The 13,717-nt window shown below is 50.6% G+C and overlaps 1 protein-coding gene across 1 annotated transcript; it reads right to left on the bottom strand.

Annotated features, from left to right (window-relative positions):
• Positions 1–2,667: 2,667 nt before the first annotated feature.
• NKX1-2 (NK1 homeobox 2) lies at positions 2,668–5,399 on the bottom strand. Its single transcript, XM_024121218.1, has 2 exons — positions 5,189–5,399; positions 2,668–3,401 (listed from the first exon to the last, which is right to left on the bottom strand). Exons 1-2 carry the CDS (start codon positions 5,397–5,399, stop codon positions 2,668–2,670), a joined length of 945 nt encoding a protein of 314 aa, XP_023976986.1.
• Between the last annotated feature and the right edge of the window lie 8,318 nt (positions 5,400–13,717).

Raw genomic sequence — 13,717 nt, 5'->3', positions numbered from 1 at the left:
AGTTGGTGGGGGGTGGGAATGGGAGTACATACATACAACCTCTGATAATTATAAAATTATTTAAAAGCTTTGCTAATAAAGAACAAGAAATAATTAAACAAGAAATTATTACAAACAAAATTTATTAGACAAACACATCAATAGATTGAGTCTAAGAATTTGGTTGGAAAGCCACTGGGCCTTTTAAAGCAGCAGAAGTCCAAAGTCACACACTTCGAGCATTACTCTGTTACAATCTGAAGAAACAAGAAAGGTCAGGAAGTATAGCACTCCATGCTAGTCCACAGACAGATAAGCCTCCAACCTCCCTCCCCAGTCCCTCTCTCCAAATGGAGTCTCCTGTGATTCTGGTACCTGAGAGGAATAGAATGTTTCCCAAGTCTTACAGAAATTCAGCTTTTTGTTACAGAACTTGCCTCTGTGTATTTGAATTGCCTACTGGGATACATGGAATGTTGCTTTTGAGAAACTGAGAAATAGTTACTGAAGGAATGTTTATCGATATGTAAAGTGAATAAAATAATATTCTCTACTATAGTAACTGCATTTTGAATCTCATCTGGCATCAGTTGTCTTTTAGAAAGTCATAGGGGCTTCCCTGGTGGCGCAGTGGTTGCGCGTCCGCCTGCCGATGCAGGGGAACCGGGTTCGCGCCCCGGTCTGGGAGGGTCCCGCGTGCCGCGGAGCAGCTGGGCCCGTGAGCCGTGGCTGCTGGGCCTGCGCGTCCAGAGCCTGTGCTCCGCGGCGGGAGAGGCCGCGGCAGGGGCAGCAGAGGGAGGCCCGCATACCACAAAAAAAAAAAAAAAAAAAAAAAAAAAAAAAAGAAAGTCATAATCCATTGTTTGGGGACACTTTTCTTCTTCAGAATAAAAGGAAAAGAGTCTAATTAACAAATTATAATTAAATAATACATATTCTCAAATCTTATGAGAGTCCCATGAATGTGAAGTCTTCATTTAATTTGGAAGAAAGGGATATTTTCTCATTCCCGATAATAATTGAAGTAGGTATTTCAAGGTTATAATAATATCATGTGTTCATAATACCAAACAGCATGCTCTTACTTTACAAGAAGCCATTGATCATTAAATTTAATTATTAATGACACAGGCGACCAAGAAATAGCAAGGAATATAGTATCCATATAGATATCACCAGGCCTAAAGTCCTCGAATAAAGGTGAGAGTGAAACATACGTGACCTAGTTGGGGAGGTCTGGTTTTCTGAGATACGGGCTACGAATCATATCACATAAAAAACTAAAGGAAGGGTATTCCAAACAAAGCTGGCAAGAGAATTTTACAGAACTAATTCCTAAGGGAGATAACAAAAGCAGCAGTTAGAATGCTCATCCATATATTAAGTTACTGCAGTTGAATCCATCATAAGTATGCTTTTTGCTGCCATGGTAGCTTTTTACACCCCAAAATTATTTCTTTTCCAGCTCCTAACAACCTTTTGCTTGTTCATCATGCCGTCTTGGAGAGTCTGTGTGGAACAGAGTATTTTTCAAGTCAGAATCTTAGATGAAGCTCTAAAAATGTTGAGTTTGTGCTTTAAAAAAATAGTCCAATTCATGACTGCAGCGTGTGCTGGAGGCGCGAACTCTCCCCCGCGTTCGATCACTATTGGGAGCCTAGGATTTGCTGGGACAGACATATTAGCCAAGACTGAAGTTTTACAGTATCAAATACTGCATACCCAACTGGGCAGTCTCATGCGTAGACCTCAAGATTTTAGTTGAGCCATTTGTCTCTTTGTTATTTTTATGCCTTTGGGGCCATAGCCGTGGTTTCTCAAAGCTGTTCTCAAAACTTGCAGTGGTGTGGAAGTGCGTCTCCTTCAGCAGGCAAGTCTAGCAATAAAGCTGTTGCATTTCCCAAAAGAACTTCCGGTCTTCTCCGAAAAATCAGGTACACATTTTCTCAGAAATAGCCTGTGGAGAGACTGTTTGGAACAAGAGTTGCGCTCAAGTCCTTATCTTAAACGAAGACCTAAAAATGTAGAGTGTTATGCATTTAAAAAATAGTCCATTTCACGGCGGCAGTGTGCGCTCACAGACTCAGCTTTCTCCAACTTTGTTCAGTATTTGGAAGGAATCGCTGGGTTTGGGCCAATAATCGAGTATGAAATGGGAAACAATCAGCTGTGAAAAGGGAAAGCTCCTTACCCTCTGAGTGAGCCACAGTCTTTGAAGATTCCATCCTAGGTGTCAGCAGCTGGAGGGCGGGTCTTGTCTCCCTCTGGACACCATCCCCGCCGCTGGGTTAGCCCCGCGCCGCCGAACACCCAGACCCTCGGAAAGAACCCTTGAACTGAATTAAGCCTGACCGAAAGTGAAGAACGAGGTCCAGAAACGGGAAGGTTTAAGGACAGCCTCCGTCTCCGGACACTTTTAAAGATGGCAGATCCTTGACCCCCTTTAGTGGACCGCGTGAATTCAAGGGTTCGGCGAGGCGGGGAGGCGCGCGGCGCGGAGTCGGCAGGCGGCCTCTCCCTGCCCTCTGGCGGCGCCTCCCGGCAGCGGGAAGGGAAGGGGCGCGCAGACACCCGCGCACCAGGAGGGGGCAGTCCCTGCGCGTTGGCGCCCCTCCGTGGGGTGGCGACCACAAGTCCGCGCCAATCACTCGTGAATCCGGACGAAGTGGGGCCCGAGGGGCTCCGGGTTCATAGATGTGGGGCGTAGAAAGGGGTCAGGTAGGAGGGCCCGAGGAAGGGCGCAAAGGAGCCCCTGGCGGCGGCGGCCGTCAGCGGGAAGGAGGCGGCGGCCGGGAAGAGGACGTTGGCCGCCGAGTAGGAGGGGAAAGTCTGGAAGGGATGCGCGGCCGGGCCCAGCTGACCCGGGCTGGCCCCCGCGCCGCCGCCGCCGCCGCCGCCGCCGCCGCCGCCCGCCCCCGCCGAAGTCCCAGGCTGGGGCGCGCCACCTCCCGCCTGCGCCGCGCCTTCAGCGCCGGGGTTCTGCTTCTTCCACTTGGTCCTGCGGTTCTGGAACCAAATTTTGACCTGCGTCTCAGTGAGGCTAAGCGATAGCGCGAGGTTCAGGCGCTCGCACACAGACAGGTAGCGCGTGGCCCGGAACTTGTTCTCCAAGGCCACCAGCTGCTCGTAGGTGAAGGCGGTGCGCGCGCGCCGCGGCTTGGAGCAGCTGGGCTCTGAGCGCCGGCGCCGGGGCCGCGGGGAGTCCGGCGAGCCCGGGGAGCCCGCGAGGCCGCCCGCGCTGCTCTCCCCCGCCGCCGATGCCGCGGCCCGGGCCTCGGGGGAGCGCGTCCGGGCCTCCTGCAGGCGCGCAGTCCGCTCCCGCAGCTGCCGCCGCCCAGTGTCCTCCAAGTCCTCCTCCTCCGCCTCCTCCGCCTCCGAGCCCTCCAGGGAGGACGCCAAGCCGGCGCCTCGGCCCGTAGCATCTAGGGGAGAAGGGGACGGTGATCAGAAGGCCGGAACGACCCGGCCGGTCCTGGTCCCCAGACCTGGTCCTCGTCCTCCCCAGAGCAGGCAGCTCTCTCTGCCCAACCCGGAGCCCAGCCCTGCCCCTCTCCGGAATTGCGCTCCCTGCCCTCACCCCCACGACCGCTCTTAGTTGCAAGCCCTTTCCAGGAGGTGGGAGTTAGGGTTGCAGTGCCCGCTTTCTCTTCACCCACCTACTACCTAGTAGGCGTCCGAGAAGTGTATTTCGAATGAATGAATGACACTCTGCATTAAGAAAAAATAACGACCTTATTGGACAACCTTATCGTGGTACATTAAGACATCTATATGTCAAGTGCGTTTGGGGCTGTCTCCCCAGTCCCTAGAAGCCTATTTTGGCCTGGAACTGCCAGCAATTAAAAAAGAAGTTATTAAGCGCCCCCTCCTCCCTTTTAAAGTGAAATTCCCTCTTTCCCATCTTCTCTCTCCTGCCGTGTTAATAGAGTTTCAGATTTGTGCGGGGCCGGATCGATAGATGTCATCTATTAAAGGTAAGTTTTAATCGAACAACATTAGGATCAGACAGGGAAAGGGGGTTTGAAGTCGGTACCTGCAAGCTGCGGGCAGGAGATATGCAGGCGCCAGTAATAGAATATCGATCATGGGGGTGGGGAAAGGGGAGCGCGGCCCCTGCGAGGGGCGATCCGAACAATTACCAGGCAGACCGCCCAGGCCCAAGCGCAGCCGCCAGAGGCGCCCAGAGCCCCAGACAATCACCGCTAAACTTGGGGAAGGGAAGCGGAGGAGCTGCCGAGACTTCAAGCCTCTCCCTGACCTGAGCCCCCGATCTTTGGCGTCCTTCCAGGGAACCTCGTGCCCACGCCTCACCCAGCTTGGGTCCTGCTGTTTTTTGTCTTTCCTTTCAGACACAAACTTTCCTGGACCCCTCATCAGGTGTCCTCCAGAGTTAGGAGTTGTTTTGTTTGTTTGTTTGTTTGTTTGTTTTTGCCACACGCGGCTTGTGGGATCCTAGTTCCCCCACCAGGGATCGAACCCGTGTCCCCTGCAGTGGAAGGTGGAGTCCTAATCACTGGACCGCCAAGGAATTCCCAGAGTTAGGGGTTAAATCAAAAAGGGTTTCGGGGAGAAAGGACCAACAGCCTCCCGTCACCCCACCCCACTCCGGCCCCAGCCCAGTTAACGATTGGGTCTGGGGAGGGTGAGCGTGCGGGGCAGCGGAGTCTCTGCAGCTGTCTCTGGATGGTTGGAAGTGGGCCCTGGGTGCGAAAACCGGACCTCACTGCTTACTAAGACTTCGGACACATGATTCAGCCTCAGCTGCCTCATCCAGAAAATGGAGAGATGATGCTGTCTACCTCGTTAAGGATGCTGTCTACCTCGCAGGTTTCGAAGTTTTTGGTGACTTTTATCCCAGTCTCTAGCCCAGGTCCTGGCACATAGGGGACAATTAAATGCCCAATAAATGAATGGGCCTGGACGAGGTGGGCGCTGGGTACGAGTTTCCTCTGTGAGTAAATCAGAGCTGGGGTGCTTGCTTGCTTGGCGGGTGAGCAGGGACAGGCTTCGGTGGCAAATCCCTGACCCAGGATGCTGGAGGCCCCCTTTCTGCGTCAGTTTAATTACGCGCCTGGTCCTGTGCGCCTTCTCCCCTTGGGGAAGACGCCGCTAAGGGCTACTCACCCGATCCACGGCTCTCCCTCCCACCTTCCCATCGCATCGTGTAACCTGGGGCTTTCCGGGGCCGGAGGCCGCCTCGCATCCTTACCAGGCGTCTCTCGCTGCCGGGCCGGGTCCCGGCTGGAGTCCTTCCTTCCTTCGGCCTCTGCCAAACTTTTCTTGGCTTCCCGGGGAGCAGGGCGCACGGCTGGGAGCGCAGCGCGGGTGAATTTCTGAGGGTCCAGGATGTCCAGAACCGAGAAGGAGATTTTGTGGTGGGAGGGAGCCGCCTTGGCCCCGCCGTCCTGCCATGCCAGCATGCCCGCCGCCCGCGGGCCGGCGGCCGGCGGCGCGGAGTCCGGGTTGGCCGCGCTCGGGCTTGCCTTCGGCTGTGGCTCGGCCGCAGTTCTCAGCCGGTAGGAGGGTCGGGGCGGCCAAGTGAAGCTGGGGACGGGGGCGTGGAGGCGGGGGCGGGGAGAGAGCCGCGGGGGGCTGAGCGCGGATTGGCACTTGGGCTGCCCAGGCCCCCGCCAAGTGCAGGGCGCGCTCGCAGCAGCCCCAAGACTAAGGCTCGGGGACCTCTAGCCTCGGCGAGGGGGCGCCTTGGCGAGTCTGATGCGCGCTGCCGCCGGGACAGCGCCGCCGGCTCAGCGCTCCTCCGCCCAACCTGCGGGAACTCGGGGTGCGCGAGGGAGGGAAGTCCGGACGCTTTCGTCCCGGAGATCCTCCCAATACACGCACCCAGACTTGGGCTGCGATTTGCACCCTTCCCCCAGTGCACCCGCCTTTGAATTGGAGATGCAATTGAGGCCAGCACTGATTACTTCGAGGCAACCCTCGGCACATCTCCTGCCTCGCCAGTGAATCACAGTAATGGCCTCAGACCTGATCACCTCGGATTTAAAAGCCCTCATGTTCTGACAGTTTACGGTTTACAAAGCCCTTAGACTTGCGCGATCTCGTTTGATCCTCTGAGCATCCCTGTGCGGTGGGCGTGGCCTGGCAAGACTATTATCCCAGCTTTAAGATGAGGAAATTAAGGTTCAAAGATGAGAAGTGACGTTGCCCAGGGTCACTGTTAGTTGGTGACAGAGTCTGGATTCGAACCCAGGTCTTCTTTCCCGGACCATTATTCTTTTCAGTACGTCCTGCTCGCTAGGAAGCAACGAAAGAAAGTCCCGCACGGTGTCAGAGGCTTTGCCTTCCACTCTGGAGGTCAGAGGGCAGCAGGGGTTTTGGAGAGATTGTCTGAGCCCCCACCAAGATGACTTGCCGCTTTGGAAACCTTGCGGGTTGCGGTCTCAGAGCCAGGTGCGATGCTCTGGTGAGGGCAGGTGAGCCAGGTGAGGGTGGCTGCCCTGGCCTGCAGAGACGCCAAGCACAATGCCTGATGCCCTTCGGGCCTTCTTCAGAGTCACGGATTTGATCATGTGCACAGATATTGGGTCTCTGGGAATCAGGTTGCATCTTTGACCCTCATCCTCCCGCTAGCCCCAAGAAGAAAAAGGTTCAAAGGTGTTTGCCTGGTTTGGATTTAAGGTCAAAGAACAGAGACAATTGTCAAAGCTTCCATTTGCCCCAGCAAGTCCCGTGGGATGGTGCACATCAGTCCTCGGGGAAGCTTCCACCAGCCAGGCCCTTCTTAACATTCTTTTTTTCCCTTTTGTTGTTTGGGGAGCAGTCTGAGGGCTAAGCATTTATCTCAGCGGCAGATTCTGAGGCTTCTCCTACCCCTCTGCCCAGAACTACCTCTAAGGCTGTTGTCCCTTTCTTCCCTGCCCCATGGGGTTTCCAAACAATGACTTGGCAATTAAGATTGTCCGGTCAGGTAGGAGTAGGAAGGGGAGGAGAAACCTTCTCACTGAAGTGCGGTGGGGGAGGAGGGAGGGGTGTGTGCTGCTAATCCCCTCCGTTATTGTAGAGAAGGTCTTACAGGCCAGCTTCTAGGAGCTTTTCTCATTCAAACCTCGTGGCCCCTCCCAGAGGCGGCCACTGTATTCCCTGGGGACTTTAAAGCCCTGCCGAAATTCAAGCCAGCTTCAGTCCTAACGCAGAGAGGATTGTGCTTTTAAAAGGAAATCAGAACAGGAAGTGCCCTGGCCAAGCCCAGTGGACCACCTCCCATCGGAGGGAATGTGGGCCTTGGGAAGACCAAAGCAGGTGGCCATGGCACTAAACCGTGGTACCCAGGAACCTGGATTGCCAATCACAGAACCTTCCAGATCACAGATAGGGTACTTTTGGTTTTTGTTTTGACAACTCTTTCTCACCCAGTTCTCACATGATTTAAAAAAAAAAAAAAAACCTTCTTAAACAACAAGATCCTACTGTAGAGCACAGGGGACTGTGTTCAATATCCTGTGATAAACCATAATGGAAAAGAATATGAAAAATAATGTATATATGTATAACTGAGTCACTTTGCTGTACAGCGGAAATTAACACAACACTGTAAATCAAGTATACTTCAATAAAATAAATTTTTTAAAAAAATCTTTCTTTTCTTTCTCCCTCCCCACTGATCCCAGTCCCCTTTTACGTTTTTCCACCCACTTTCATATTTTTTCCTATTTAGGTTCTTCAAGGTAGCTAGAAATAGATCTCTTTAAGGGAGCTCCAGAATGGACGTTTCTGGCTTCCCATGGTCCCTCTTCTTATCTGTTCTGTACGAAATATTGAAACCACTTTCACAGGAAGGAGGGCTGGCATTCCAGAGGGCACCGAATGCCCCCAACCAGAGGGACATGTAAGGCGCAGAAGCCAGGGCAGGCCACACCTGGGTCATTTTCATTTCACTTTATCAATTGTCTCCAAAAATTTTGTTCAAATAATACGAATCATTTTTCATATTAAAGAGTAGAAGCAACAAATTGGAAAGTCGAGAACACATAAGTCCATGTGCTTTAAGACTGTGAATCTTTAAGAACTCCTATTAGTTGTCTTTCTTTTTTCCTTGTCCTTTATTTTTCCTTTATTTCTGATATGTGTGTTCAGTGCAGCACAAGGTTATGTGAACCCTTGCACTCAGGACTTGGCATCTGGAGACAGATGCCACGAGAAACACCGCGGTGTCTCCCATCAACATTGCAGGAATAGAAAATGCTCCCTCTTATTCACCCAACTTAAAGAGAAGCACTGGACCCAAAGAACAGGTTAAATTCTTCAATTTGGTGAGGGGAGGGCGTGCCTTGGGGAATTGTGTTTCTGGCCACCTGCTTTGTAAATGACTAGAAGGCAGTGAGACTTCATATAGGAACAATTTGGAGATGTGTTGACTTGCTAACGTCCTCATGCGTGTATTTATACACAAGGTGTTCCTATATAATAAGGATATCCATAGCCAGCAAGCCACTTTCCCCCGTGCGTGGAGTTGATTTGTGTTTTCAGCGTGGGCATTAAAATTCCGCCTGAGTGCTGTCTTTAAATTGCTTTGATGCTAGGTGGGTTCCATCCCTGACCTGTCCTGATGGCAAGTGATGGCTGTAACAAGCTCGGGATCAATATTCATAGCGGGTGTCCTGGGCTGATAACACTATCCAAGACAATGTTCACTATCAGTGCAGACAGCTGAGATATTGCGCCATTAGGGATGTCGTGTTAAATAACCTGATCCATTTCTGGGGCTATTTAATGAATTTCACAGTTTAGATAGTATCTTTAAGGAGAAGGCAGAGTCTATTCCGGAGGCACTGATGCAAATCAATGGTGCCAAGCTTCCCGAGCTATTCCACAAACAAAGTGGCCTATAATTCCAGCACAGCCTTTAGAAGCTGCTGCCTGAGCCGTGAACAGTGTTAACAATGGAAAGAATTTGCAGTATATGCAGAGGGAGAGCACTCTTAGGAGCTGTGTTAAAGCACCTCAGAGAAAATCTTATGTTCCTGAAATAAAATACAACTTAAATTCTCTAGGTAAAACCCTGCAGTTTGGGCCAGCCCACGGGGTAGGACATTAATGCCAAGAGACAGCTTCATAAGGCACATCTTGGTGACAAAGGGGGAGTAGTGAACCGCGTACTTCTTTAACTGAATTCTGGCTGCAAAATGGGAGGGGCGAGGCACTGGATGTTAAAAAGAAACTACTGGGAGCAGCAGAATCAGTTGTTAAATGTTTACTTGACTCTGTACCTCTTGTTGCTGGAGAGTTCATTTACAATTAAAGGCTAGTTTACCATTTCCCCCCAGGGCTTTGAACTCTGGCTGCCAAACAGAGCAAGTATTCCTTTTAAAAACCTACTTCGGAGACTTTGATTTGTGAAAGCTCAAAGTGTAGCCTTCCCACCTGTCCCCAGTCTGCAACCCAAATAAAAATGTTTACTTAATATATCTTGCTTTAAGAAATCAGTATTTCTTTTTGGAAATCAACAGATAAAAAAACAATCCATTTCTCTATTTCAGAAATTTGGAGGAAGCATCAAAGAAGGTGATAAAACAATGCGAGGGGGCATTGTCCTGATAGCGACAATTATTATGAACAATAATTGCTCTTCTTTCTTGGGCACTTGCTCTGGACCAGGCACTTGGCTATGCTTTTGCTTATTTGGGGTTATTTCATTTAACCCTCCCCATGCACGGCCCCATGAAGCAGGCAGTATTATATCCCCAATTTATAGTCGAGAAAACCAAGCTTAAAGCAAGTTTGCCCACGACCCCAGAGCTAGGAAGTGCTTAAAGGAAGTCACATTCCTGCCCCAGGGTGAAGTCCAATTGTAGACATTTATCGAACGGCTTTCCTTCAACGTTACACACAGAAATGGGATATGGAAAAGGACCTCTGAGAAAATGACTAGAGCCCAGGCACTGCCTGGGAGGATACCGTGGTGCAGGTTCTGGGATGCAGTTTTGGAAGCTCTTATGTTCAGTGTTTTCTAACGTTTTAAGATATTCCCAGGAGAAACCCAAGAGAGGGGAATTGCCAGGCAAACCAAATTGCTCTGGGCATCTGGAAAAGTAGAGACATGTCATTGGGAGAAAGAGAATGGGGGAAAAATGCCAAGTGACAAGCTGAGGACATATGAGGAGAGAATTGGGGAAGGACAGAGGCAGAAGGAACAGGGACACAATGCAGGCTCTTTCTGACCATGAGCATCACACGCCATGTTCATACCGTACAAAGAGAGGCACAGGCAGAATATAGACAAGGGAGAAAGGTAGGGCTTGGCAAGTATATGAAGCACTTGCTTCCTGGCTGAATGGAGACCTGTATGATCTATCATTCTTGGGTGATTTCCTGCAAGGCAGGGGACAAAGTCCTCTGTTCCCCACCTCTGTACCCAAATTTCATGCCTTCAATCTTTATTTTAAATTGAAGTATAGGTGATTTACAATGCTGTGTTTGTGTCTGGTATACAGCAAAGTGATTCAGATATATATGTATTCAGAGATATATATTTTTTTCGTATTCCTTTCCATTATGGTTTATTACAGGATATTGAACATAATTCTCTGTACTATACAGTAGGACCTTGTTGTTTATTTATTTTATATATAGTAGTTTGTATCTGCTAATGCCAAATTCCTAGTTTATCCCTCCCCCACCTCCTTTCCCCTCTGGTAACCGTAAGTTTGTTTTCTATGTCTGTGGGTCTGTTTCTGTTTTATAAATAAGTTCATTTGTATCTTATTTTATTTTATATTTTATTTTATTTTTTTAAAAAACTTTTGGCCACACCAAGCGGCATGCGGGATCTTAGTTCCCTGACCAGGGATCGAACCCGCTCCTCCTGCAGTGGAAGTGCGGAGTCTTAACCACTGGACCGCCAGGGAAGACCTGTATCATATTTTAGATGCCACATGCAAGTGTATCATATGATATTTGTCTGTCTCCGTCTGGCTGACTTAGTATGATAATCTCCAGGTCCATCCATGTTGCTGCAAATGGCATTATTTCGTCCTTTGTTATTCATGCCTTTAATCTTCTTTTCCTGGCCTCCCTGCCTCCAGCCTTGCTGCCCCAGCAGGCCGTTCACCTCACACGGGTATGCTAACTGCAGCCCTCGGAGGGCCAGCCCTCGGCCTCCATGAGCAAGCCAGCTGGCCGAGGACCCTGGCAGGCTGGAGTACCTGCGACTCACGTTGAAGGGCTCCTCCTGCTCCACCCGGTGGATGGTGCACTTGCAGGAAGGCTGATCAGTGCTGCCAGATCTCCACATTGCCTCAAAGAAACTGGAAATCTCAACTCTTACGTGCCATCTCCAATGCTGGTAATCCATTCACAGTGTTGAAAATCAGGCCAGCAGAAACAGGTCTGTGGGTCACAAGTTTGCCACTCCAGCCATGCATATGTCAAGTGACCCCACCTTCACTGTTTGGGTGTTTCCATGGCTACTGTGATTCATGAGGTGAAGACTAAAGACCTCTGCACTGAATGCCAGGCTCTTCACTGTCTATTCCAGCTGTTTGTGCAGGCTGGGTCCCTGGACAGGCTAGGTTCTGGGTAAGATGTGTGTGGGTCCCCTGCCCATGCATGCTACCTTCTCAGAGACCCTGGCCAGCCCTTGGATCCTGGCGAGTGGGCAGTGGGCTTCCATCCAGCCTGGGTGGACATCTCTTGCTTTTCGGGATCAGCATCCTCATCCCCTTTTCTGGTACTGGTAATTTGACTTTGCTCATATAGCCCCCTTACACGTGGTAGTGGTGGGATCGCCAATCAAGGGCCCCAGGGTGGGCGTGGCCTCCTGCAGGACCAATCAGGCTCTCTCCCGCAGGAATCTGAAGCAGAGTGACTGACACTGGCTTGGGGCCGCTTCATCCTAGCAGCAATGCCTGAAAGAAACTGTTTGCTATTTCTCACTCCTGGAGTTGATGGTTCTGGTACTTTCTGAGGTCTGGTTGTTGAGCATTTCCTTTGCTTCTGTAAATTGCCTTAAAGCCTTCCCAACTCTCCCCTTGCTGCCCCTTCCCCCAGTTTGGAATTCAATTAGCTGGGGTCAAAGAACCCTGCCTGGCATACAGACTGCCTGGTCCTCAGACTGTCCTGAAGCCAGGGCCACACAGCATTTGTCTTTGTGTCCGTTAGCACCTGGCACTTAGCAGGTTGAAGAGTTGAAAGGAATAAACTGTGGCCTAACAGCATAAACCCAATGTTCCTCAGTCTGATTTAAGATAGATTGGAAACCCCACACCTTAAGAGGGGGTGCAGACTGACCTGAAAATAAGAATGAGATACAGAAATGTTTAGCTATGGACATAGTTTTATAGTGGATCCAACTTCCTCAGGGGAAATCCCATGAGTGTGTTGCCCAACCTTATGCTTTTATGCTGGGCAACCATGTTCTTTGCAAAAGAAAACTGCAGGGACAGAAGAGATGTGAGGAAAGAGGTTATTTATTCCCCTTCCACCCAGCTACAGGCCAGCAATTGCCACATTCCTGAACCAAAGGCCACAGCTCTCCTGCAGCTACAGGTCTTATATGGTTGTAGTAAGAACTCAGGCCTAGGGGTGGTGAAGGGTCTACTGTTGCTAGCCTCTGAGGACAAGAGCTTTGCTGCTCTCCCTTACTCCTGCCCACACCTCATTAACGAAAAAGCATCTCATGGGAGTGTACTGATGGTCTAATGCCATATCCTAATAACTCAGAGACTGATTTAAAGCCACGAGCTCCCCACCCTTTGTACAAACACGGAACAGCCTCCATGGCCAAAGAAAGGCTTGAAGAAACATGGAAATCCTGGGAAAGTGTCACTCACTGTATCATCTCCCACAAACCTTTGCCCAGGTGGCTCAGAAGCACTTGAGCAGATAGCCTGAGCCTCCCCTCACCGTCTGCTCAGAGACCCTGCCGAGCAGCCACCAGAAGTAGGGGAGAAGCAGGCAAGGAGCATCATTTACAACTTGGACCATCAGCCCCTCTGTTAACAATGTGCACATGTGAGGGCGATATCCTGGATGTGCTGTTTTTCTGCAAAGTGATTTTTTTTTTTTTGGCTGCGTTGGGTCTTTGTTGCTGTGCGCGGGCTTTCTCTAGATGCCGCGAACGGGGGCTACTCTTCGTTGTGGTGCACCGGCTTCTCGTTGCGGTGGCTTCTCTTGTTGCAGAGCACGGGCGCTAGGTGTGCGGGCTTCAGCAGTTGCAGAGCACGGGCCTTAGAGCACGCGGACTCCAGTAGTTGTGGCGCGCGGGCTCCAGACCTCAGGCTCAGCAGTTGTGGCTCAAGGGCTTAGCTGCTCTGCAGCACGTGGGATCCTCCTGGACTACAGATCGAACCCGTGTCCGCTGCATTGGCAGGTGGATTCTCAACCACTGCACCACCAGAAAGTCCGAGTGATATTTTTTTAGGAAAAAAAAAAAAATCACAGAGTCATAGATCACCAGAGCTGCCAGAGGTCATTCTGGAGTCTAGAATCTAGAACCTGGTTACTTAAAGGAAGGTCTGTGGCCCAGCAGCTTGTTAGAAATGCAGAGTCTCAGGTGTCACCCAAGACCTACTGAATCAGAATATGCATTTCAATAATGTCCCCCAGGCAATTCACATGCACCTTAAAATCTGCGAAACACTGATCTAGATCTGAAGAGCAACAGCATCAGCATTGCTTGGGAGCCTGCTGGAATGCAGGTTCTCAGGCCCATCCCAGTCCTCCTGAATCCAAACCTGTTTTTTGTTTTTTCTTTTGTTTTTTTTTTTGCGGTACGCGGGCC

Source organism: Physeter macrocephalus, unplaced genomic scaffold (genome assembly GCF_002837175.3).
Source record: "Physeter macrocephalus isolate SW-GA unplaced genomic scaffold, ASM283717v5 random_233, whole genome shotgun sequence".
NCBI classification, from domain to species: Eukaryota; Metazoa; Chordata; class Mammalia; order Artiodactyla; family Physeteridae; genus Physeter; species Physeter macrocephalus.
Note: the sequence above shows the minus strand (reverse complement) of the source record. Positions and strands in the feature narration are given on the sequence as shown.

Coding starts and splice junctions, on each gene's coding strand:
- NKX1-2 (XM_024121218.1), bottom strand. CDS start 5,399: ATGCTGGCATGGCAGGACGGCGGGGCCAAGGCGGCTCCCTCCCACCAC. Junction 3,402..5,188: donor CCGGCAGCGAGAGACGCCTG/GTAAGGATGCGA, acceptor CTTCTCCCCTAG/ATGCTACGGGCCGAGGCGCC.